A 25,875-nucleotide genomic window follows, 5' to 3' on the forward strand; every position below is an offset into this window, starting at 1 on the left:
CCTGAGGGATGAAAGGGTTTCTGTCCCCCTGCCCACCCGAGGAGAACACCCTCAGTCTGTGTGGCAGCTGGTTTCTGATCCCGGGTTTGGTGCTGCCCTCTGCGTTGGGACCGTGTGCTCTCCCACCCTGACAGGCTGTGGCTTCCCAGGTTCAGCTTCTTTAGAGAAACAGAAGAACCCCCATCAGTGTTGCTGTGAGGAACAGCAGCTTTCCTGTTATCAGGGGAACTGAAGTGGCCAGACACAAACTGCAGTTAATGGCCCAAAATAAACCAACCTGGATTGTTTTTCTCCAGTCTTTCCCCTGACAGTAATTTCAAGTGTTACTTTTAGCGACTCCAGTGTATGAAGGGAGCTTTGGGGAGAGAGTTGTGTTGTTGTGAATTGATCTCCCTGCCAAGCTGAGAGCTGAGTGCTGCTCCTGACTGTCAGGCTGTTTGCTCCCTGGGGTCTGCCCCGTTCCTGGGGGCTGTGCACCCCCTCCCACCCCGGGGGTGTTTTCCCCTCCCCACACTCACGGAACAGCAGGGCCCTGTGGCTCACGTGTTGCCTCCAGGATGTTCATGTGGATCTTCTTTTGCTGCTCAGAGATTTGCTGCTCGATGTTGACAGGAGGGCAGGGTCTGACGCCGGGGACTCGATCCCAAGGAGATGGTGGGGAATGCAAAGGCTGAGGGAGCTTCTTTAACAAAGGAAGAGCTGGAAGTGTCTTTGCTGCTGTTCCAAGTGACACACTGGAGATGACATTATCTGTAAAGAGAAATTAAACTAATTCACAGCTCTATAGGAAATGTGAAGAGGCCAAAGCAGCAAAGCTATGTCCATGATCTTCAAAATGCCATCCAGCTGGGATTGGCACATTTATTCTTCCCCCTCCCCCCCAGATTTTATTTGAAATTTGAAAGATAAGAAAAGATTAAGTGTAACTTTTCAAGTTCAGGAACACTTACTTGGCACAGTTGTGTTCTCCAAAGATACTGGAGAATACAGTGCTACAGACACCCAATTTTGCTAAATTTTTAAATTTCAATATCCTATTAAAAATAAGCAAGCAAAAAAAGTCATTACTTGGGATGTTCCTAAGGGTAAGAATGACAGATAGAACTTATACCGAGAAATTAATTTTGCAGCCTGGCTTGTGGCCTTCAAACTGAGCATTTTCACCACTGATGGTCCCTGCTAAAGTTCCTATTTTTTCCATTCCCAACCCCGTCCTGTGCCGTGTGAACTGGAGAGAGGAATAACAGATGAGTTTTTCAAGTGAAGTTGGCAGATCTGACAGCACAGGCGTGCACTGGAGATCTGCTGAGGCAAGAGGATGCTGGACTGAGCCCATTTAAAATATTTTTAGACTCAATAGTTTTCCAGGGCAATAGGACTTCTGTTTTTAGTTATGAATTCTGTAAATCTCTAAATATGTCTGTGGCTCTTTTTCTTTGTCTTGCCCAAGCCAGGACTTCCCACTACAAAGTCTTGTCCAAGACAAATAACCTGGGTCACAAATGTGAGGCTGACAGTTCCTCCTCTGCCATCTCACACTGGTGTGTGGTGTGTTTTGCTTTGATGGATATTGTTGCTACCTTTCATGCCTAAATAACCTAATTCAAATCTTTTGGTAGGGTTATCGTGCATTTGAAGTAAATAATTGTGTTGTGAGGCTGAAAATGGATGGCAGGCAGGGTGCCCTTCCCTAGAGAGACCCCCCCTTCTCTGCCATCGTGGGGCTTGTGCTGTGTTTGGAGAAGGTTTCAAAAGAGCCACTTCTGTTCCCCAGACAACCCCAGATCGTAGTTACAGATTCTGTTTCAGACCTTTCTGTGCCATTACATGTTGTGACGTTGAATCAAACTTCAAAAAACATGGTTGGATGGGCAAGAGATGGCAAGAAAAACCACTTAAAACCTTCAGCTTTTAGTAACCCTGAACCTTTGACGACGTGTTCGTTGACAAAACAGCCAATTAGTCAGGAAGTGAAAAATTACCCTGAACTTGTTTGGGAGTCACAGTGGAACCAAAACATGGGAAAAGTCTGATGGAGAATGTGTACTGCCTGGGAGCACAAGAGCTTTTTGCACAGTACTCACAGAGTCTAGTGGTCTTCCCTTCCAAATCCTTTTAAATCCTCTCTCTTTAATTAAAAAAAAAAAGAAGTCACTGAGGCAGCAAGACAGACATACTAGAAAATGCATTTCAGTGGAGAGTCATGAATGTTTAAAGTGGCTGAAGGCAGCCGGGCACAGCAGCCAGTGTGGGTTTGCAGTACTGAAAACAGTGTCTGTATATATTGATGTTGGGGAAGAAATCTTGGGGAGAAACTTGTTTAAATTTCACTGTCGAGGGCTGCTGAAATTTTAGTCAGAGCATTTGTTCTCAAAAAGGTCTTAATGCTTTGAAACTGAAACCTCATGTAAACATTGGGGACATGTGACTCTCAAAGACCTATTTGCATTGTGTCATTTGTAAGAATTACTCAGTTTGTTTTATTTACAAGCAGAGGCTTAGGATCCATGTTGCCTTTCTCTGCCGCCTCCCTAATTCCCGGGCTGTGCATTAGCCTGAGCTGCAGAGCAGGGAACAGCTGGGACAGCCAACGTGCTTGGCTCTGCCTCCTGGACTGAGGAAGAGTGCAGCCACCAGAACAAGCAGGGCCAGTGCTCCTGCAGGACAGTCTCCTCCAGTCTCCTTCTTTACATTTTGCTTGTTGCCACCCTGGGGGCTGCCCTGGCTCCCAGCCTGTCCCATGTGTGTGCCCATGGCCCCATGGAGCTGTAGGAGCCCCTGTTGGTGGCAGTGGCCCCTCGCTGGCTGTTCCCTCACCCCAGCCCTGCTGGGCTGCAGCTCAGGTCCACCTGCAGTATCCCATATTCTATGGGATATGAATCACAGCAGCAAGGAAACTGGGGCACTGCAGCTATTTTGGTGGAGCCAAAGGGTGCTGGGGAAGGAATGTCCCTGTTCTTGGTCTCTTGGACACTGTGGCTGCTTCCCATGGTGGTGGTGGAACAGCGGGAGCCTGGCAGGTAAGGCAGTGGACACCAGTGCCAGGGATGTGGGAAGTCTCTGGGAGTCTGGGATCTGCAGAGCTTTAGTGCTGGGATGGTGAGGAGCCCAGCATGGCACTGACTGCACTGTGTGGTGGAGGAGGTAGAACTGTGATTCTCTTTTGGAGAATGTGATGTCATTTCAGGCATAGATCCAGAATTTTGCTTAAACCAGCTCTTTCTCTGGAAAAATGACATTGCAGATGGTGAGTGTCATTTCAGTGTAATGTAATCCTGTTATTAATTTAGTTAATTCTTCAACTGTAAGTGAATGTAGCCTGGGTTAGGAATTTCAAATGATTTTGAGTGTGAATGTCAGATTATGACTGCAAAGTAGCTTCAGGTTGCCATTGTCCAATTTAGCCAGGAGAGCAGGAATGCCTTTGTTAGGGTGTCACAAGCCAGAAGTGAGTTTAGCATTTCACAGATATTGAGAATCCAGTGGTGGTTTCTGCCTTGTCTCATGTGAATATTTTGCTATTCATTATTTATCTATTGTCCAATCTGTGACTTTTTATTTTGTTTTTTTTCAAGACACCTGCCAAGAAATGCACCCTTTAAGATGTTTTGTTTTCTGTAGTGCTCAGATTTACAGGCAATTCAGTTTTGGATATTTCTGACTGGTTGAACAGGAAAAACATTAAACTGTTCATGTGTCAATTTAAGTGTCAACATTCAGTTCTTAAATCTTTCTGCACTTGGTCTGTCTCTAGTCAGCCTTGCATCCTGACACCCACACAAAGAGGTGAAGGCACCTTCAGAATGATTTCCTTGGAGACCCTCTGTAGCCTGGCAGTGCTGGGGGTTGGTGCAGGTGTCAGGGACTGAGAGGCAGATAAAAATCTGGAGGGAGATTTATGTAAAAAATACTGCTGGTGCTCTGAAGACCACCCTGTGAGCGTGGTGGTGTATCCTCCTGTCCTCAGTAGTCTGCAGCAGGTTAAATCCCAAGGGAGAAGGATTTATATTCTTTCTAAAACTATATTCTTTCTTATACAATTCAATAGCTGCAGTTATTTCTACTAATGGTATTTCTTTCTGAGACTGGCTGGTGTGATTCTATCTAAAATAGAGCATTTTCTTCTTCAGATGATTGTGTATGTGCTCACACAGTGCCTCTGTTGTTCCTTTTTTAACCTTCCTGTTAGGCTGGTAATGATTTCCCCTTAGACCATCTTTTCTTCACCCTCTTTCCAGGAGCTAAAAATACAAGCTACACCCTGACATCCTTGTTTCTTTTTACCTTAATACATTAATCTAGATTAAGCAATTGCTTGGCTTTGATTCTTCAACTTCTTTAATTACTGTGCCAGTGTGATTAATTCTGGCTGTTTTTCTAGTCCTGACTCCCCAGTTGGAGGGGAGTCCACGTGTTCACCCCTTTTCAGTTGCATCTGTGGCCTGAGGGTCCCCCAGTTCTCCATCTGTCCCTTGGCACAGCTGGGTTCTCTGCAGGAGCTCTCCCAGTCCCTTCCTCCACACTGACAATGGGCACCTGCTTCGCTCTCCTGGTGCTGTCAGAGTTGTCAGAGCTCTGGGTCCTGGAAGGTGACTTTGGTTCCTCAGTTCTGATGGTTCCAGGTTCCAGATCTGTTTATCAAGTGTGTGCCTGCCTTGTCTTTGGCACTTAAACCTGGCTGTTGGGGCTGCCTGGCAGAGGCTGCTCCCAAGAGATCTGCGAGCACAGGAGCCTTTCCTTGAGATGTTGTGAGAACTGAACAGGCAGGAGTAACCCCAGACTCAAGTATTTGTTGTATGAAGTGTAAGAGTTCGCCAGAGGAAGTACCTTTCCAGCTTTTAACTGTAGTGTTGCTTTGTAATTATTCATTTGGCTGGAAAGTTCCAGCCTTCTAAAGGCTAACCCAGACACAACTTTGCCAGGAAATGCATTACATGGAAAATAATGAAACTCCTATGAATACACAGTCTCCAGGTGAAATTGGATGCCGAGCATATTGTTGGAAGCAGTCTGAGCCTTATTAAATATGTATCCCAGTGTTAGGGCAGCACTGCTTTCCAGAGTGCTGCTGGGGCTGAGAGTGGCCAGGATTTCTCTTCCTGTGGTGGGGAAGGAGAAGTTCTGTGCAGTGCACGGGGAGCTGGGATTTTAACTGGGGAATATCTGCACAGGGAGCAGGTCAGCCCTGCTTTGCAGAATTCTCTGCCCTGTGCTCCTCTCTGAATCCTCGTGAATTGTATTTCTTATCTGTTCCCCTCGGTTTGTTGATACTTTTAACATGAGGGAAAACTATTTTGATATTTCTCTGTCAGTTATTTTGACATTAATCAACACTGCAGATCTTGTTTTGTTTGGTGTCTGGGTACATCATAAAGAGAGTTGCTGAAAGAGTTCAATTACAATATCAGCATCTCTGCCAAATGTATTGAGCTGTTCTGAAAAGCCGCTTGTCTTTTCTGACCCAGATACACAGTTTCCAACTGTGGGAGATGCTGCCAGAAAGACTCTTGGCAGAAGGCCAGCAATAAAATTATACTGCAGAAAAAACACAACATATTTTCAGCAGCACTTTGTGTGGTGTGACGAAAAATTACCTGTCTCCTGAATGCAAAGCAGAGGCTAAAATAAACTTCCAGTTTGAAGTTGCGAGCCTCTCATTCTGACTTTTGAAGGTCATAAAAAAGGATATAAATTTCAGTTTTTTCTATTACTGTGTCTGATACACCTCAGGCTGTGCTAGATACTCATTGGTTTGTTATTAGCAACCTTGCTGCTCTGTTAATACAAGCTCTGCCTGCTCGTGGGGTGGTGCACACTGCACACTGGGCAGATACTGGTGTCAGGCTAGATTAGGAGGGTGGAGGGTGTTTTTAATGCTTCAGTTGAACATTGTTAGCGTGTGCCTTCTTGATGGAGCATTAAAAACCAATTTTCATGGTGTTCTACTTGGCCTGGCCAGGAGCCTGAACAGCAGCTGACTGAAGTGAGGGCTTGGAGCACTGGTGTGGAGTGACCCCAATTCCCTCTTCTCTGTTGCACCAGTAACCCTTCCGTGCAAGGTGCTGCTCCAGGGGGATACTGGGATGCCAAACACAGTTCATGTCTCCTTTCCAGCAGCTCATGGCTCCCTGATTCTGGTATTTCAGTCCCCGTGGAGTGCACGTACCTGTTTCTGCTGCCTTTTCACTCTGTTCACAGGCACTCCAAGGCAGCTGAGCATATTCATCACCCCTGGCTGTTTAACTGCCTGTCCCTCGGGAATGCAGCTGCAGATGCAGGAATATCTCCTACTACAAAAGCCTCATCTGAAATTCTTTTCGTTTGTCTTGTGCCAAAGCATAAACTTCCTCTGTGAAGGATGGCATGTTTAATGGAACTGTTGCTACACTGTCATGGTGTTTTAATAACATTTCTAACGTGTCAAATCCCCAGTGATTTTAAACCACGCTGCAGACTCCGCTTGGCTCCGCCGTGACCTGGTTTGGAGACAGCCACTGTTTACTCTTGTTTCACACTTCAGGGCCACATGATGCAGAGGAAAAGGGACTTTTTCAAGGTTACCAAGGTCTGGGTTGGTGCAAGGAGCTTTGGGTAGAAGTTTCCTTGCAAGTGTGGGTGGCAGCCTCTGGGTAAGACAGCCACATGTTTTAACACTGTGCTTTTTAGACTGGGCATCAGCTGTAACTTCCCTGAGGATGCAGGAACAAATAACCTGCTCTAGCCTGGTAGTGGAATGAGGCTGTTGGATTTATGGAATTGCTGCTCACTTCACATAATGCTTTCTGATGTATTTGGTGCTGAGCTATGTTGTGCTGCCTTAGTCCATATGGTTGGAGCAGATTTGATTTTGGTTTTCCTTAATTTAATTCTGCATGCTGTCAGATGTACTTTGTTCTGTATATTGTGTCTACACTTTTATAGTAAACTCCCTCCTGTTTAGTGCTTTTGTTGAAAATGTTCTCTCAAAGTCTGAACTAAATTAGGGTAGGGTTTCACTCCTGTGCGTTTCTGAAATATTCGTAGGATGTTAATGACTGGGAAAACATCATATATCAGCTTCAACTCAACTTTCAGAGGGTTTTTTCCCAGCTTTCTGAATTTGATAATAAAGATCCCTTTGTAGTTCAGCTGTCTGTGCCCTGACCTCAGCCATGCCCTGCTGAGAACCAGGGCAGGTGAAACCAAACTCATAAATACCTTCATCCAACAACTTTTACTTGTCACTGAAAACTGAACCTGTCTTGAAAACAATAGAACAGGTTATTGCCTGCTTAAGGCAGGGTATGGAGAGGTGGGGGGGTTGTGTTTCATCAGTCCAGCAGCAGCTTAACCCCCATCATAGCTGTGAAACACTTATTTTTGGTCTGTTCTGGATTTTCAGACACTGAAAAGCACTGGGCACATCCCGAACTGCCCCCTGAGGAGTGTCTGTGTGCAGAGCTCGTGGTGTCTCTTGCAGACTTGCCCTCTGGACAAGAGCCTGCTCAGCACTTACTGAGCACCAGGATCTGCCCAGCCAGCTCTCTCTGCCCATCTGCTTCCAGAGCCCTGTGTGAGCTGATAAGCAACAGCTTGCAGCAGGCTGGGGAGGGAGGCCAGGCTGGTGCTGCTCCCTCAGAGACACTGCACTGGGCATGTGCTGAACTCAGCAACACGTTCCAGTGCCCTTCTCTCTGCCTGGAATGGCCAAATTACAGCTGCCAGAGAGGATAACAAACCGAAAAGGTGAAGTGTGGGAGTGGCAGGGAAGAAGAGTAGGTGAAGACAGCTGGAATTGAGTGTGGAGAGAGAATAATTTGAAATAGATGATCTAGAAACATGTCTCATAGAAGTCTCTCTAGTATTCTATCTGCTGACTCAAACTATTATTATTATTGTTATTGTTATTATTGTTACACAAAACAAAAAGACCTTGCAAAGAGTCTGGTTGGTTCTGGAGGTGGTGAAAGGCTGTGGAGTGTGGAGAAGCTTGACTAGCTCACTGAACAAATAGTGCCAAAGCACTGATCTTTGCTCATTTTCCCTCCCAGCTGTCCCTGCCTGGCTTTCAGGATCTCTTAAGAGAAGAGGCTGGTTCTGTGAAAGAACACCCCCTTCTCTGATTGCTTCTGGGAAGCAATTTGGTGGAGTGTTAATACACCTTGGTGGGTACAGAGCTCCGTGATGAGCAGTGGGGGCAGTCGGGGTTTTCATTAGCTTGCTTTTCCCAAGTATTTTTAGTATGACTGCTCTTAACTCTCCTGGGGTTTCTTCCTTGGCAGCTGCAGCTGCTGGAGCAGGCAGGGCTCTGCACAGTGTTCTTGTCTGGCTGCTTTCTGTTGTACCCAATTCTGCACCCAAAATTCAGGGCTGTGCAATACAAACAACTACCAGGCACCTGCTGGTCCTGTAAACCTGCTTAATTCCTTCCAAACTAGGCAAATAGGGAAGTAGGATTTGTTGCTGCCTTTTCCCCTGTTAAGTTCAAATCTCTACAGGATGCAACATTTTAATTATTCCGTCACACCACAGTCTAAGCATCTCCTCAGCTTTCAAGTCATCTCACCTACCCCTCTGCTGTTGCCAAGCATGCTTTTAATCTCTAACAACGTCAGGATTCTCTGACACACAATATGCAACATATTGCAGGTGAAGGGGGGTCGGCATACGGGAGAAAAGGGAAACGTTTGAGTGCGTGTGTCAGGCTGCACAGATTTACTGACTGGGTTTGCAATTGCTTCAAAACGTTGCTGGAGAGCTGATGCAACAGTATGTGCAGTGAAAGGAAAACAGGAATTTTCTGCAAGGACTGGAGTGTCTTGCTGTGCAGCGAGCTTATGCTTTCCTCTCTCACATTACCTGCTCTGTTTTTCTGCTCTTCTCTCTCACAGAGCATTTATTTGCAGCTTTCTGCTGCCAGTGCTGGAGGTTGTTTCCCAGTTTAGTACAAGAAGGCTGCTCTCACAGGATCTTTTCCGTGCTGGGTGCTGGGAAAGGCAGTGTACGGGCAGCACAGGCGGTGTGGGTGATTTCAGCTGAGCTGCTCGCAGGTCTGACGTCTGCAGTTTGGGAGAATGTGCTTGTCCTTCTTTAAATAACAACTTGCAGTTATTGCCACCTGAAGCCTTGGTTCTTGTTGTGCAGCATCTGACACAGGATCGAGGGCTGCACTGGGGATTTCAAAAGATAATTACTTTTTGATAATTAAATATGGTGTGTTTGATTGCTAACGTCCATGTGACATAAAAATAGAGACTTCTTGAGCTGGTATCACAAGGAGCATGTTTGCAGTGCTGGATTTCCTGCCCTCATCCCAGGAACTGGGATTGCCAGGTGGCTGACAGAGCTCCCTGAGATCAGCTCTGGCACGGGACAGTCGTTCCATGTGTGGGCACAGCACAGGGGGCTGCTTTCCCCAGTGACTGCTGCTGCTTGGGGAGTAACTGGCTCACAGACTGCTCCCATCTCAAAGCCTGTGTGCTCTGAGCAGTGCTGGACTCCATGTGCTGCATCGAGCACTTCTGGAATCCTCATGCCTTTGCTGCTGCTTTCAAGCTGTTTCTCTCTTTTTTGCAGGTGAATTAGACAAAGTGACTCCCAGAGCATCTTGGCTGTATGAACTCTTGAGCTGTCAAGGGACTGAGAGGCTTATGAAGAGGTTCTGTCAGGCAAAACAGTGCTTAGCAAAGACACCGAGGAGGAGGGAAAAGGAGAAAGGGAGGGAGAGAGAGCTGAAACACTAACAAACCATGGTAGGTATTTGTTGTCTTTCACAGGGCTGCATTAAAAGTGTTCTCTGCTGCCAGTCTTGCATGGGGCCTAATCAAACCCGAGGAAGGGGATTTTCTGACCTTGCACTGAGGGATGGTGCTGCGTGCTTGGAGCAAAGCAAGTGAGGTTTGATGTATTGTCAGCCTCTTAAAACCAGAGAGTTGTCTTGTGAGCCTGCAGTACATGAATTATTAAATACAAACCAAGGGGATGCTCATAAGGTTTTCTAATAAAACTGGCATTAGCAGGCTGTAGCAAACAGCATCAGTGACCTTGAACTGGCAGATTGCATCACCAAATGCTGACAATCCCCTTCAACCTCTTCTCACAAAAGCATTATTATTCATACCTGTGTGTGACTGAACGTGGCTCTGTGCAGATGAAATGTGTTTAGCCAGATACACCTGGTGTATGTTGGTTAAGTGAGGAGTCACCTCTCATCTGCCTGGGATTGGCTCCACATTGGGAATGGCTGAGATGTGAATTTGTAAAGATGTGCCAGTGTGGAGTACTGGATGGTAAGATAAGATAAGACATGGTGGGATGAGTTGTTAAACTGCAGCTCCTGCTGTATCCATGTTATGGATAACCACAAGAGGGACCTCCTGGAAGTGTTTTGCAGCCTTCCAAAGAACAGGGGATAATACCAGCCCCCGATGGATGTACTGCTGTTACTGCCCAAATTATCCATCTGGGTGGGAGCACAGGAGTGAGGAAGGGAATGGCATCATGCTGACCTTCAGTGGAAGGGACTCAGTGAGTGGAATAAACCAGGAAAATGTGGACAGTTCCTTAACGAGGATCCAGCCCAGAGGCCTCTGAGGTCCTTTAAAGGCCCTTTGTGTTATTAGGAATGGGTACAGCTACAAACCCATGGAGTTGGGGTGAAAAGGAAACCTAATTAAGGTGCTTAATGTGTAGGAGGAACAGAGGTTCTTGGTTGGTGACTCCCAGGTGTGGGAGGCTTTCAGCAGTGATTGATGTGTCTGTAGAGACCAAGACTTACTGCTGCTCTTGCCAGAGGTGTGTGCTGTGATCACAGCTGGTCTGGGGCACTACTTAGATCAAAGAAGTCTCACCTGGAGAGTGTGTGACAAACCAAAAGCTTCCTAGCACAGGCTACCCAACCACTGAAGTCCACCTTCCTCAGCAGTATCACTCAAGACTTAATTTTAATTAGCACTCTCATCTCTGTATTAATTTGAAATTTAAAAAAAAAATTATTTCAGTCTCCTTACCAGTTTCTCTCTATGCTCATCTTCATTCCTGGCTTTGTAAATCCCTGTGCAGCTGCTGAGCCTCTTGCAGCCTCTGTATTGCTGTGACTCCATCTGCAGCAGCAGCACACGTGAGGGACTGGCTCTCTGACTGCCCATTCCAAGGTGTGTTGCTGTTGTCCCTGGCATAAAGAGAGGAGAGGTGGCTGCACTCAGCACATCCAGAACAGGCAAAAACTGCATTTGGAAAGTATTAACACCTTCTACAAAATAGGAATCTTCTCTCCTTGCCTGCCCTCCTTTCCACATGCTTTGCCCAGTCTGCTCCCACCCTGGGATGCTCATGTTCCAAATCCCCTGCCTTGGCATGACGTTCCCGGTTGGGATCAGGACCCTGGCTCTCCCCTTTGCTCTGAGCTATCCAGCTGCTGAAGGCTGGCACAGTCTAACTCAGATTGCTGGAATTCAGAACACCTGAACTCCTGCAAGTATCCCAGGGCAGGGCAGCCCTCCTTTCTCTCAGTGCTATTGCTCACAGTTTGTATCTCCATGAGATGTAGGTCCTTCAGCAAGATCAGAGTCCAAGTGATTTCTCACTGACTTTGAAAGGTTAATGTAAATAACCAAGCAAGTCAAAGGGAATGCAGCCAGGGGTTTTGTGTTCTCCTGCTTCAGCACTCTGTTATACTCTCAGCCAGCCAGACCATGCCCTCTTCTCCAAGAGAATCTTGGTGGGGGAGGGCAGGGAAAAGTGAGAAAAACAATGAAAGTAAGTTTTACTGCTTTAATGCTGATTTTTTTTTGCACTGGTGTTTGCTTTTTTCTTTTTAAAGTTTATTTAAATAAAGAAATTGCTTCTGCATGGTTATCCTAAGAGACATTACTACCCCTGCCAGGGAGGATTCCCATTCAGGCAGCATCCTATTGATAATCCAGTAACATTGCTCTCTTTTCCTCCTGTTTCCCACTCCTCCACAGAGATCGATCCGATCGTTTGCTAACGATGACCGCCACGTAATGGTGAAACACTCAACCATTTATCCATCTCCAGAGGAACTTGAAGCTGTCCAGAACATGGTATCAACAGTAGAATGTGCCCTTAAGCATGTCTCTGACTGGATGGATGAAAAGAACAAGTCTACCAAGTGTGAGGGTGATGTGGAAGCCAAGGAGGAAGCTGTGGAAGGCAATGCCAAGTGAGCCTCACCCTCTCTCCCCTCCCAGTGTGTCCCTGTGCTGCTCTCAGCGCTTCCTTTCCTCCCAAATAAGAGTCCCAGTGTTCCTTGCTTCTGCTGCATGTGAAGGTTCATAGAAGGAAGGGGATATATTTGGACTTTCTGTGGTGGGAGCAGGGAATGGCAATGAGCCCAGTGTGGGCAGCAGTTGCTCTCCATTTCTTTGTTTGTTTTACTGTGGTGTTGGGAAGTTGCATTTAGCAGACAAACCTTTCAGCAGTTTTAAGCAAATATATGTCCCTGTAACACACCAGTGCAAATCCACAGCCACGTGCTTGGGGGCTCATGCAGTTTAATAGACAAAAAAAGTTTTTATAATCCAGCAGTCCAACTTTGCTAAGGCTCCAGTGCTGTTGTGGTTTAATCCCAGCCAGCAGCTCAGCCCCACACCAACACTGATTTTTGTTTTCAAAAAAGTAATCCAAGCCTGCAGTAAATGCTTTGGAGACAACTGGATGAGACAAGAGCCTGGTGATGACCTATCAGAGAAACATTTCTTGTATTTCTCTTCATGTTTTTAAGCAATTCCAATCTGCAAAACTGGTTTTTTTTGCAGCCTTTCAGTACTCAAAACTAAAGTGTCTTTACATTGCTTTGGAAGTTCTTTACTGTGGCTCTTAAAGGTTCTCCTAAACTGCATCTGGAGAGTAAAATGCCATTTTAATTAGCCCAAATTGTTTCATTTCCAGGGATCAAGGCGGTCGGACGTTATGTGGTGTGATGAGAATTGGCTTGGTTGCAAAGGGCTTGCTGATAAAAGATGATATGGATCTGGAGCTGGTTCTTATGTGCAAAGAAAAACCCACAAAGACCTTGTTATGTATCGTTAAAGACAATCTCCCAGCTCAAATTCAGGTGAGTTAATCTGGGGCAGTCCTGGTAGCACTGCCAAGGGTATTTGGGGAAAGGCTGCAATTTGTTCCAGGAAGACAGACAAGTGATATAAAGGAATATAGTTTGAATCTAGGACGAAATCTGGGGCGTGTGACATGTTTAATGTGGTGCCATGAAGTACTTGCTCACAAAACAGAACATCTTCCTGCTGCTGTTGCCTCCTCCTGTCTGTGCTGTCAGTGCCCTGAGGGCAATGACCCTCGTGTGTGTGACTAACCCAGCACATTCGGGCTCTTGGGCTCAGTGTGACTGAACTGCAGCCCCAGAACCTCCCCTGCTCCAGTGGGTCACTCAGTCCCTGCTGTTGTCCTGTCTCCTGCCTGAACCTGCAGTTCCCCCTGGAGCTGCTTCACTGGGGCTGTTCCCCCAGAAGCCCCTCTGTGCTGCCGAGGTGAGAACGTGTCACTGCAGGTGGTCACTCGCTTTGGCTCCTGTTAATCACGAGCTCGTGTTCATTTTATTTATGGCTATTTAATTCTGCTGTTGGCATGCAGCAGGCAGCACTTACAGCTTGTTTAGGGAGACTGCCTTTGTGACCGAGTTTGAGGCTGAGGAATCAGTTCAGCTTCCAGACTGACAAACACTGGTGCCAAGGACCTGCCCAGGTATTCCACTGCAAGTGCCCCTCTCCAAACCACAACCAAACTCGATCTGCTTTTCTCCTGATCTGCTTTTCTCCCTGTGTTTTACCATTCTTGACAGCTGTTCTCACCATTTATTTGCTCACACAAAGGGCTTGTTTTAATGAGCTAATGTTGTACCTGCAGATGTGGCCCTATCCATAGCTGAAAATGCAAAGGATCTTTTGAGGAGTAAAGAGTTCATTTTACTTATTTGAAAATGATAGGGATGTATTCAGTATTAAAGAGTAAATTTTGTTTGTAGTGAGGCATGAAATGAGGAGGGTTGAAAGTGAGAACAAAAGTTAGTGTGTGCTTCAAAAACAGTGAGATGAAACAGGAGAGTAGATGTAATTAAAAGATGTGAAGACTGAATAAATTCAAGGGACAGGCAGGTAAGATCCTGGGGGGAATTATGGTGGGGATTACAGCAAAGATGAGGCTGTGACTCATGAAACGCTACAACTGTCTGGGCATGGAGGACAGGAGAGGTTCTGCAGAGGGATCAGGTGCTGGGGGGGAAGGAGGGTTTAGGCCCATTAGTGGACAAAAGGAGCAAGTGCAGTACAGAGACATCAGCAGCTTCTGCTTTGCTGCTTTGAAGGCTCATCCTGAGCAGATGCTCAGCCATTCTCCTCCCAACAATAAAGGAGCTGCGGGAGAGCAGATGCAGCAGGGGAAGGAGTCGGAACAGACATTAGATCCATGTTCTGCCCGTATGGTCTGTGAGCCAGACTCGCACGCAGAAGGGATGGCTGCAGGACTCTGAGCCATCTGGGGCTCTCGCTGTGCTTCTGGAGGTTGAGAGAGTCCCAAAGGACTGCTCAGAGACCTGCAGAGAGATCACTGCAGAGAACTCGGATACAATGCATGTTAATGGAGCGAATGGTAAGGCAGTTGTAGTATGGGCTAGAAAAGAAATGTTTGAAATGGTTTTTAATGAGGAAGGCAAGGCCTTATTTGTTATTGCAGTGTCTTGTGGGCTTCTCACTAGCTGAGGCACACAGGCAGATTCTGCAGTCTTCCAGCTGATTGGGAGATTCTTGAAATCTTTGTTGGTGACTTTCAGAAACTTACAGAAGAGAAGTATCTGGTGGAGGAGCATGTAAATGAGGCAGCTATTGTTATCCGTAACACAAAGGAGCCCAAGCTCACTTTGAAGGTGATACTCACGTCCCCTCTCATCCGAGATGAAGCAGAGAAGAAGGAAGGAGGTACACAGAGCGTTTTAACTTGGGTTTCAGACTGTTCTAGCTAAATGCCCTGACTGTGCAGCACAGGGTTAAATTGGGAAGCAGGCTTTTAGCTGTGCATCACATACTGACAAGACTGGCTATCACCACCATAGATTACATTACCTGTGCCTTCAAAAGACACCAGTCACTTAATCTTCATGTAAATACACCTAATTTTCATTGGCCAGCAATATTCCTACAGTGTTAACTTTGACATACAATTAGATCTCAGTTCTCCTTTCTTTACACTTGCGATTTAATTCCTGAGCACCTGGCGCTGCACAGTCTTGTTTGCAAACTAAGTCAGTCAAGTGGGATTGGTTCATAGTTTCTTGAAAAACTCATAAAAATGTTTCTCTTTTTATGTAAAAACCCTCTCCTGCAAAGCTCGCCAGTGTGTCGTCCTGGCCCTCAGTTTTTATTGGTTGATGATGTGTATGTTTCTGGCTTTAGGAATTTCCTAACTGGGATACAATTGAAGTTACGGTGCTGTGATACAGCACTTTTGCTTCTGAATTGAACATTGTACCTCATGTCCTTAGAGCAAAATAGATCTAGAAAACTGTCACTTAGTCCTTTCCATTCCTTCTCCCCTACGGCGTGATGTCCGACACAGCTCCGTGCCCGTGTTGGACAGGAATCCCATGACAGGAATGTTCACTGGTAGGACCAGAGAGGTTGGAAACAAACCCAGAGCAGTAGAGAAGAGCAAACGTAGCCATACTCTGTTGTATTTTTTTAAATCTTGTCAGTAATTTCTGCTTCCGCTTCCCAAACCTATCCCTAGAAACTTTGCCACTGGATGATGTCAGACCTTTGACCAACTGGCCACTCTCTGTCATGACAACTGAGGCAGCTGGGCCCGTGTGGGCTTAGGGAACTCCCTGTCGCTCTCTTCCCATTTCTAGACTTGCCACGAGTCCTTTGCTTCCTCCCTCTCCCACCTGAACTACCGACGGGCCGGGAAATGTTGGTCAGTTGCTCCTCACTCTGCTGGAGGCGATGGCAGGAAGGATCCCCTTCCAAAGACATGGAACACTTTGGCAGCAGCTGAATGCAGAAAATCTTACAGAACAGATGAATGGCAAAGATCCCCTAATTGCACTGGCTGTTTATTCTCAAATTAGTAACCACGCTCTTTACAAGGCCATTAAAAATAAACTGCATATTGCTTTAGTTGTTCAACTTCCCACAAGATGCTGAGATCAGCCCTGGAGCTGCTGCAGCTGATCCATGTTGATGGGAGAGCACAAAGTGCAGAACGAATTCTGATGGGGAAGGTTTTGTGAGGGTCCCACAAGGGGATACAATTTTGCACAAAGGCTTCTGCCCAAGTATTTTCTTGCAAAAAGTGATGCTGTTGCAGCAGTGACATTCAGGGTCTTCTGAACTCAGATTGAAGGGGGATTGGAATTTTTATGCTTTCTCATACTTAATACGTAGGTGTTCTATTTTGTTTTCAGTATACTAAAATATTTTTTAAAGTTCTCTACTATTTTTTTTAAAACTTAAATTGGTTTTACCACTTCTCTTGGAGTGGTTCTGTGTGTCATTCTGTACAGCTGATGAGAGAGGGAACAGGGTCATGGATCTTGTTTTAAAGCCCAGGTTCCTTGACACACTGATTCATCACAAGGGAACACTTATATTCCTTTTCAAGGTGTGTGAAGCATTGTGCAGATGTCACTAAGTAAACCAAAATGGAGGGGATACTTTTTTTCATAATGCTTCCAACCACATTTAGGTGACTTTCACTTAGATTCAGACCAAAAAAGTTTCATGTCTAATATCAAGGGAAAATAACTGGAGGAACTGGTGAAAACACCTTGATCTCCAAAGCAGTGCCATGTTTTTCCAGTACCCCTGAACAACGGCAGCCAAATGTAAATACACTTCCTGTGCAGTTTTACAAACTTTTTAGTTTACCCCCTGCATTCTTTCGAATGAAGGAGCTCAAAGTGCAGCTCAGCTTGCCTTTCATCTTCCCTGTAAGACGGAGCCGGGCTCCGGGCGCGGAGCCTGCGGGGCACTGACCAAGGTTTCGGTCGGTGGGATTAGCACTAATCTGTCCTCTAACCAACGGCAAGGTCAGGCCAACGGCCCTCGGTCCCAGTGCTCCCATCTGTTCTGTAGGAATGCTGTGTGTGCCTTCATGCCCTGATGTCAGAATGTATCGAAAAACATTCCTGGATTTCTCTTCAGTCCCCACCTCTTTGGAGAAGTGTTCATGTTTAAGATGTGGTGTTTGTCCTATTTGTTTTTGCTGCTCGTTAGCAAAAATAAATAGTGGCCCAGTGTGTGTGTGCATTTCAGTGTTTCTCACAAACAGCTACCCATAAAGCTCTGCTTTCTCATGTTGACTTGAGAAGCCAAGCACCTAAAATTCCTGCATTTTGCATCAGTTTAAATTTTAAACCCCTTAAGGAACTGAGTTTTTAGTCACAGCATCAAATATAAATTGGGCTTTCCAAACCAGAACCTTGTAGCTTGCAAATCAGTTGTTGTTACTGAGTGTACAGTACCAACAAAATGATGTAATCACAAACAATTGGTTTCCCAAAGTGGGGCTGAGATCCTGTTGCTCCTGGAGCAGGACTACCCGGCCTGTCTGCCTCTGCCACCCTTGGCCGGGCACATGTGGCCAGTGGGGCTCCCACGGGGCCAATGCCTCTGGAGGGGCAACAAGCCCCAGATTTTGACCTTCCCTCTCCAGAGAAGATGAGGCTCCTTGTACAGCTGCAAATGACTGGAGTTGGCAGCTCCTGTGTGAAGAGAATGTGTCCAGCAGTGGGGAGAGAATTCCCGAGGGATTGGTTCTGCGCTGAACAGTGGGAGCTAATGTCAGGGCCTTATAACTTACTCTTTATTAAACCCCTTGGATCATTGCCATTGTTAAAACTACAAGAGAAAAAGGAAAGCTTTGCAATCCCATTTGAAATTTCGATTGGGTCTCACTTTCCTGACTGGCAGAGCATGAAGAAACATGCCATTCTCCCGAGGGGTCCGAAGGGAGCCCGCTGCAAGCCGCTCGCCCTCTTCACTGCCTGTTCTCTTCATCTTTCTGTTTAATAGAATCTTGCCCCCAAAAGTTGGCTGACTGCAACATCAGGACACTGGGACTGAACTGGCAATTGGCAAAATCCTCGAAGATATTTGTAAATTAGACCTTGGGAAACACCCTTAATCCTGTAGAAAGAAGTATGATTCTAACTTGTTGAAGCAAATCTTAGGAGGTCTTTGGTTCCCCTGAATGACAGATGACACTTACTCTATTTGTTTTTAAGTTAAAGGAAAAATTAAATTACTTTGTCAATGGCTGCAACACACTTTAGCAAAGCCTGGTACAACACTTAGAGTCCCAGTTCATTGCAAAAAATTAATCATTTTGCAGTCAGTCACCTTTGCCATTTCTAACGTTTTAAAATAAGATTCTGATCATTCATTGACAGTACCTGTTTGATACAATACTTGAGCTTTAAGCAGATGTTTATATTGTCCCAGTGAAGTTTCCTCACAGAAATACACGGATGGATGTTCAGTAATCACGTGCCACAAAACGTCACTCCTGGAAAGAACGAAATTGCAAAGGAAATTTAAAAACAAATCTTGCATTCCAAAGTGACCTTTTGTGCTCAAAGAAATCCAGTGCTTTGAGACTTTGCAGCCTTCATTTGGAAAAGAGACAAGAGGAGTGATTAATCCCAATCCTGGAATGCTGTTGAAGAGGGCAATAACAAACAATGCAAATATCTGCTGTGAAGTTCACAGGGGTTAGAAAATAAGCTTATAGCACTTGAGCCAGCAGCTGTGAACTGCAGCCATCACCTGTCAGACAAGATACTGGTTCTGTTCAGTTTTACACTCGTGGGGGTTTTTTTGGCTCTGGGCTCTTTTTTCCATCATAACATAAAGTGCTTTTACCAGAGCAACCTTCCCAGGGAAGGGCATCGGAGGGGAGGCAGCTTTAACATTAAAGGTGCAATTGCTCGTGCAGCCAATACTGTTCAAAGTAACCCCTGAAAATGCACTTGGAGATGTCACTAATAAGATGTCACTAATAAATTCAACTACAAACTGATGGTACTTTTTTCTCCTACCTTGTCCTGGTATTTTAAATGTCTTGCTGGACTTGGCTTATCTAGCAGAGTCTTCCATTTGAAATGGATTTTGTATTTCATTCAGTTCTGCAAGGGTGTCTAAAGACCATTATGACTAATGAAAAGAGTATATTTATTTTTAAGTCAACAGTAATGGTGTATTCAGAGAAAAATAACATATTCAAGGTTTTAGTTGAGTCATGGGTTCATTTAGTTCTTCCAGTGTGTTCTTCTCATGTCAGCTAAAACTAGTACCTTTGTAATCTGATTTCAGAGATGTGCAAAATCTGTCAGTTATACAGTTTCCAGAGAATCTGAACTCCTTAGGATTAAAATAAATAAATAGGGAAGAAGGGACTGATGCATAATGTCCCTTAACACAGACTCAGATGTGACTGCTAAAGGCAGTTTGTTGCAAGCTGGATAAAAAAAAAGAAAAAAAGGGAAAAAAGGGGGAAAAAAGTGTAAACCTGCACAGAGAATACCAGTGTCTTGTCTCTCAAATGCATCTTTGAATCTCCTCTGTTGATTTCAGTTGCTGTTGGGCAGATTTTTACAAGAGGGCACTTCCTGTCGAATCCATTCATGATGTGGAAGTTACCAAACTCTCTCACTCTTTCATATGCTCTGGTTATATGAAAGACTAATCAAACCACAATATTGTACTAGCATTTCCCATGTATTTCTTTTGCTGAATTATACTGGCTAGTACTGTCCATGCAATCCTATTTCAAATATATTCAATGTTTTTCTCTGGAATTCTCAACAATTGCATGGATGTAACTTCACTTTCTAATACAATTTTTTTTATACCCCCCTGAGAATATCTTCCTCTTGTCCAAAGGAACTTTGAAATTCTGTGCCACCTTTGTGGAATAAAAGTCACAAAGAAGGAAAAGAAGAAGAAAAAAAGCCCAATACATCCCAACAGAAAAAAAAAAAAAGTGCTATATAGCTATTTTCTGCCCTGAAATGTGTTCTACATTTTTAATAAGATCCCAGATTGTCTGTAGCAGTGGCCACCTTTATTATTACTATTATTTTACAAGGAGTGAATGCCTTTGCTTCTGTTGCACACGTGCACATTTACTACCTTTTAATGGCTTGTTTAAATTAAATAACACAGTGCACTTAAAATTCTGGGAGTCTTATTATCTCATTGAGATGCTGCCGCTCTTTTTGTATTGTGACAGAAACCCCTTGGTCAAATTGTATCTGTCTCTTTTTATCCCATTTTTACCAGTAGATAATGTTGCGATGAAAGATCCTCCGGACTTATTGGACAGGCAGAAATGCCTGGAGGCCTTGGCGTCTCTGCGGCACGCCAAATGGTTTCAGGTTGGCTATTTGTTCTTACCTTGTTGTTATTGTAGCCTTACGAGGTTTAATTTGAGACACTTTTAATTTTAATGCCTCTTTAATTTCTGACTGGTCCCTCCTAGAGCAAAGGTCTAGAATTCCGACCCCAGTGCTGTACCGTGCGAGGGCAAACGTGGCAGGGAGACAGCCAGCTGGTCCAGAGTTGTCATGAGGCTACAAAAGCAGTCTTGACATTTCGCTTCCTTTTTTTATATGTCTCTCTAAATTCAAGTCTTGTACTTTTATAGAAGTGTTTTTATTTTGCATGAAGCTGATTAAGCATTAAGTAATAATAATTTAAAAAAAAAATCTATCCCAGGACTCTGTGCATTTAAAAAGAAAAGCAAAATTGAAGGCCAGGCTTTTGCAGGTGTATTGGAATCATTTTGTTTGTTTTAGGCCAGGGCAAATGGACTAAAATCATGTGTAATTGTCCTTCGTATTCTGCGGGATTTGTGCAACAGAGTCCCCACATGGGCACCACTGAAAGGCTGGGTAAGTACAGAAAGAGCTGAAGGCCACGAGGTCAGGTCTCAGATCTCCTGAGACTTGTAGCAATGTCTGGACTGGAGAGAGCAGTGTCCTCTATGAGACTACTCCTTAAACCCCTTACCCTTTTCTCCCTGTGTAGGGAAATGAAGGAGAGTATTCCTTCAGTCTGTCACGTGTACTGATGCCATGGAAGGACACACACTGCTGTGGGCCTCACACAGCCCTGAGCATTTGCAAGAGAATCCCACTCATTGCCTTCAATCCCTCTTGCTTAGCTTTCCAAAAGAACCCTGCTCCCATGACAGTGCCCCTCCTGCCAGCAGCTCTTACCCTTCCAGAGGGGCAGGTTTGCTCTCGTGCCCAGAGGGGAACACTCTGTAGGTCAGTGGTGATGGTGTTTCTCTCTGAAAACCCTCTGAGAGGCAGAGAACACTCACCTGACCTGGCCTGAGAGGCTCCTCCTTTTCAACTTCCTGGGCAGACAGCGGAGAGCAGTTGGTGTCCTCTGAAGGCAGCTCAGAGCAGGGGACAAAGACGTGTGCCATGAACGAGGATGTGGCCTCCTCTGGGATGGGCCTGTCCATTAGACCTGTAGTGGATTAAAAATGAGTCACCTGATGTGAATGTTCTTCCCCTCTGCCCCTCCATATTTAACTGCAGTCACAGTTACCCTTGTGTCCATACTAATCGTAATTTAATGTCTTCTAGCCACTCGAGCTTATATGTGAAAAATCTATAGGTACTTGTAATAGACCTTTGGGCGCTGGGGAAGCGTTGCGACGAGTCATGGAGTGTTTGGCATCTGGAATTCTGCTTCCCGGTAAGGGGCCAAATGAACTCCAGGAACACAAGGGGTTGATCAGCCAGCTTTAAATTTAGCTCTTGCTGTAGGATTAGATGAGAAATGCCTGCCTTGAACTCTGAATCTGCTGTGGAGTGAAACTAATGGTTTCTTGTGTAAAATTAAAATAATAAAAAAAAAGGAGGTTGCATGGTGGTCACTGTGTGAATGAGTACTGCCACTGCAGGAGAGGTTAATGGGGGATGAAAGGAATGTGTGTAAATTAACCCCGATCTCATTAAGAGGTTACAAATAAATAGACTATGTAGCTGTCCAAATTATTTGGATTTTTTTATTTTTAAACCTACTGCTTTCAGTTCATGTTATCACACACATGCAGCATTACCCTGCTAAATTCTCTGGCCAGTACTGCAAGGATTAAAACCTCGGGGTCAGCTTGCTCTGTACGAGGTCTGACTCCCTGCTGGAGAAGGTGTGCTCCCCACTCTGCAGCAGCCAGTCCCAGCCTTCAGCATTCCCTGTCAGCCCCTGTTTCCATATTGCTTCTCCTTCCTCCCAGTAATCCCTCTGCCTCTCTCTCCCCGCCAGGAGGGCCGGGTCTGCACGACCCCTGCGAGCGCGAGCCCACGGACGCTTTGTCTGACATGACAGTGCAGCAAAAAGAAGCCATTACACACAGTGCCCAGGTAGGACACCCTGCAGATGGACTGCAGCAGGGAGAGCAGCTCAGTTCTCCTCTGCCAGGGGAACTTATTCCATGGCAGCCCTGGCAGTTCCTGTGGGGTGCTACCCTGGCCAGGTTAACCCCAGTTCAGGAGTGCAGGAGGTCAGTGTGTGTGAGTCCCCTCAGGCAGTGGGATGCCTGTGCCCTGCCCACATCCCACCTCGGTGCCCGTGGCACAGAGCCCTGGGTGGGCTCCCCTCAGGGAGGTGCCCCTGCACCCTGTGTGCCAGGAATTAACCAGCTGTACGTTTTTGGACAGTGGCATTCTCCCCAGCTGGAGAAGCTGCCTCCTCAGAGGAGGGGGTTTGTGTCTACAGACTTATCTACAAACTTGGCCAGCTGATGTGCAGTCCTGCTGGGATGTAACCCCTGTTTCTCCTCTCCCCCTGCAGCATGCCCTCAGACTATCAGCCTTTGGGCAGATCTATAAGGTGTTGGAAATGGATCCCCTCCCATCCAATAAGTCATTTCAGAAATATTCCTGGTCAGTAACTGACAAAGAAGGTAGGTATCATTTGTTCCAAAAATCATTGATTGGGCAGTAAACTAGGGGTTAATTTAGAATGGGTGAAGTTCCTGAGTTATGAGCTGTGAATGTGAAGTAGAGGCTTTTCTTGGTGTTATATGTGGGGTGATTTTTTTAAAAAAATATTTCATAGTTAGGAGAAAATCTGGAATTTCTCTTCTCTAGAAATACCAAGAGAGGAGTAGATGTACTGCTACAATATGGCTGATGAATTTCTTTAACCAGGAAGGCCTTTGGCATCCAAAGAGCAGAAGTAGTGTTTGATTCTTATGCTGGGAAGTAAAGACTGTAAACTGTCAAAAAGCATATAATGAGTGTCCATAATAAGAATTACCCAAGGATTCTTCCTAGAAAACAATATACATCTAATAAGAATAAATTTCCACTTGTATTTTTTGTAAAAACAATACTAGTGGAGTTCTTGCCTTAAGAGTGACTGTGGAAAACAGCCCTGCAGGTTTGCAGGGCTTGTCTCCCACCTGGTATTGGCCACAGACGTCCTGCCTGGCCTGGTGCACTGAGCAGTAAACCAATATTGGCTTCTGTGCAGCAGTAAGAGAGCTGTGACTGATGGATGAGCTCTTGTCACTATAAACAAGCAAGGAACCGTGTGGGACTAATCAGACTCCTGCTGTGGAATGTTGTTTTTCTAATGGCATATCCATATTACAAGGAACTTTATACCCCAGGTACAGGCTCGTCTGCTCTGAAGAGACCCTTTGAAGACAGTGTCGGGGATGACAAGGATCCAAATAAAAAGATGAAGCGTAATCTGAGGAAAAGTAAGTGCAGCACTTCTCCATTCTGTTTTCAAAGATCTATTGTACAGGGGGAGCTGCTTTAAAAGCTTCTCTGTGTTGGTGTGGTAGAGCATGTGAAAAAGTCTTTGGAACAAAAAGATGTTGTCTCTATCACCCCGCATTTGGAATGTCAAACACATCTCTTACTGTGCATCGAAATTTCCCCTGACATGTTTTACTAACTGAATGATTTGCATTTTTAACTGGGATTACCCGTCAAGTTACACTAGAATTGAAGTTGTCCAAGCAGCTGAGGGATTTTATTGCTAATGTCCCTATACTGTGGGTTTTTCAAAGTACTGCACTGACTTTGCTGAGTGAAGATTGGACTCTGCATTATTACCCTTCTTGGTCTCCCAAGACCTCCCACAAAAAAAAATAAAATGTTTTATCTACAAAACGTTAATGTTGCATATAGGCACAGACTGGAAGTCTCTTGGCATTGCTGGGATCCAGTCCTTCTGGGGGCCATTTGCACTGTGCTACCTGGGTGCCAGCTCTGGACCTTGTTCCCCACTACCTATAAAACTTGTTACTCCTTTTATAGCAGCCAGGAAGAGTACAGCTAGCTCCAAAGGAGTTGTGTTAATATAAAAACTGGGTAATTATAGTTGCTACCCCAAATTAGACTTATTAAATAATATAGTTTATATTAAATATTATAGTTTATATTAAATGATATAATTAATCTTATTAAAGCCTTAACAGCATTATGGCTCTCCTCAACCTCTGAGAGGCCAAGGGGTGGTTTTGCTCCTTGATACAAACAGAAGGCACTGAAATGCAAACTGTTTCATTTTTCTGTTCATCTTGTTTTGTTCATTTTCCTTCCCCCTCCTTCCCCTACCCTTTCTACTATCTTGTACTAGTACTAGATAGTAAAGCAATAGATCTCATGAATGCTCTGATGAGGCTGAACCAAATCAGGCCAGGGCTTCAGTATAAGCTGCTGTCACAGTCTGGTCCAGTCCATGCCCCAGTCTTCACAATGTCTGTAGATGTTGATGGTACGACTTATGAAGCATCAGGACCTTCTAAGAAAACAGCCAAGCTCCATGTGGCAGTGAAGGTAAGGCAGCCTCAAGTAATCTGCTAACCCCAGATCTTGGGACAGAGTATGAAATGTGGATAGAACTAGTAATATGAAACCTCAAAATTAAAAAACATTGGATGAAGCTGAGCTGCTTCCTGTGTGCTTTAAACACGGCTGGGCATGGTTCAAAGAGCATCACTGGGTTTGTGCTGTTGGGGGCAGAACTTCCCAGGGCTCTGCAGGTCAGCTCATGTTGCAATGGACTGAATGTGGTGGTCAAGCCCTGGATGGGGGGGATTCAGTTGAGTTCTGTTCTATTCCTTCCTATGTTGGTTTGGAAACAGCATGCTGGTGGCTCCCTCTTTCTCCCCTTCCTTCTGTCCATTCCTGGCTTGTGAGCACCTGGAAAGATGGAGTTGTTTCCTGGCCTCAGTGTCTGAAAGAGTACCTTTGTGTACTGGGAGGAGCAGTGGATGTAAATGATGGGTCTCCAGTCAAATTTCCACTAGGACTGTGGTCTCATTCTGGGACGAGTCAACCTGCTGTTCTTCTTGGGGGTGCTCTACATGACAGACTGGAACACCCAGTGTGAGCATCCCCCACATATGGTGCTTGGGTACATGGTTCAGTGGGGTCTTGGCAGGGCTGGGGTAACCAATGGTTGGATTCGATGATCTTACAGGTCTTTTCTAACCTAAGTGGTTCTGTGAAAGAACCTCTGTTAACAGAACTGCACCTCTGACAGGAACAGGCCCATCTGTCGTTCTGTGCTTTGTTTTGTTTTGAACAAGAATTTCCTTTTCAGAAGCTTCATCTGGCAACTTTCTGCTTTCCTTTGACTTCAGTTTTCAAAATCCCATTGTCCTATGTGCTTTCAAGTTCAAAGTGTCCAGAAGTATCTGAGGGCATGTGTTGTTCCTCCAGGAAAAGTAGCTCTCTGCATGTGTGTCCTTCCAGACCTTCTGCCTTATTCTTTTTATTTTGCCTCCCTCCCTGCAATTGTTAAAAAAAAGGCCCAAAAAACCCACTTGCCCTGAAAATCTGTGACTGCTCTGCCCTTGAACCTCTCTGCATCAGCCAGATCTGTGCTG

At 45.3% G+C, this 25,875-nt stretch overlaps 1 protein-coding gene and 1 long non-coding RNA gene across 10 annotated transcripts in view; one reads left to right on the forward strand and one right to left on the reverse strand.

The window, feature by feature from the left end:
* Window positions 1-556: 556 nt before the first annotated feature.
* LOC108639980 overlaps window positions 557-25,875 on the reverse strand; it is a 42,465-nt gene continuing 17,146 nt past the window's right edge. Inside the window, exons 3-7 of one of the 2 annotated variants that reach the window (XR_001920860.2) lie at window positions 21,337-21,488; window positions 18,404-18,516; window positions 10,989-11,149; window positions 951-1,034; window positions 557-750 (exon numbers count right to left, since the gene is read on the reverse strand). This is a non-coding gene — a long non-coding RNA (uncharacterized LOC108639980). The remainder of the gene's footprint in view (window positions 751-950; window positions 1,035-10,988; window positions 11,150-18,403; window positions 18,517-21,336; window positions 21,489-25,875) is intronic. The other variant, XR_003915869.1, reaches the window with a different exon arrangement.
* The window catches only part of STRBP (spermatid perinuclear RNA binding protein), a 37,402-nt gene continuing 20,534 nt past the window's right edge, over window positions 9,008-25,875 (forward strand). For 5 of the 8 annotated variants that reach the window (XR_001920859.2, XM_018074140.2, XM_018074145.2 and 2 more), the window contains exons 1-12: window positions 9,008-9,029; window positions 9,556-9,731; window positions 11,946-12,163; window positions 12,892-13,057; window positions 14,786-14,930; window positions 20,292-20,386; window positions 20,807-20,902; window positions 21,608-21,719; window positions 22,290-22,387; window positions 22,818-22,929; window positions 23,641-23,733; window positions 24,621-24,820. Coding sequence is in view for 7 of the 8 variants with exons in the window: in XM_018074140.2 (XP_017929629.1) it covers window positions 9,729-9,731; window positions 11,946-12,163; window positions 12,892-13,057; window positions 14,786-14,930; window positions 20,292-20,386; window positions 20,807-20,902; window positions 21,608-21,719; window positions 22,290-22,387; window positions 22,818-22,929; window positions 23,641-23,733; window positions 24,621-24,820 (1,338 nt within the window). In the remaining variant the exon portion in view is untranslated. The remainder of the gene's footprint in view (window positions 9,030-9,555; window positions 9,732-11,945; window positions 12,164-12,891; window positions 13,058-14,785; window positions 14,931-20,291; window positions 20,387-20,806; window positions 20,903-21,607; window positions 21,720-22,289; window positions 22,388-22,817; window positions 22,930-23,640; window positions 23,734-24,620; window positions 24,821-25,875) is intronic. The other 3 variants (XM_018074142.2, XM_008931716.3, XM_018074144.2) reach the window with 2 other exon arrangements.

The sequence above is a fragment of the Manacus vitellinus genome, unplaced genomic scaffold, assembly GCF_001715985.3.
Source record: "Manacus vitellinus isolate BGI_N305 unplaced genomic scaffold, ASM171598v3 scaffold_27_pilon, whole genome shotgun sequence".
NCBI classification, from domain to species: domain Eukaryota; kingdom Metazoa; phylum Chordata; class Aves; order Passeriformes; family Pipridae; genus Manacus; species Manacus vitellinus.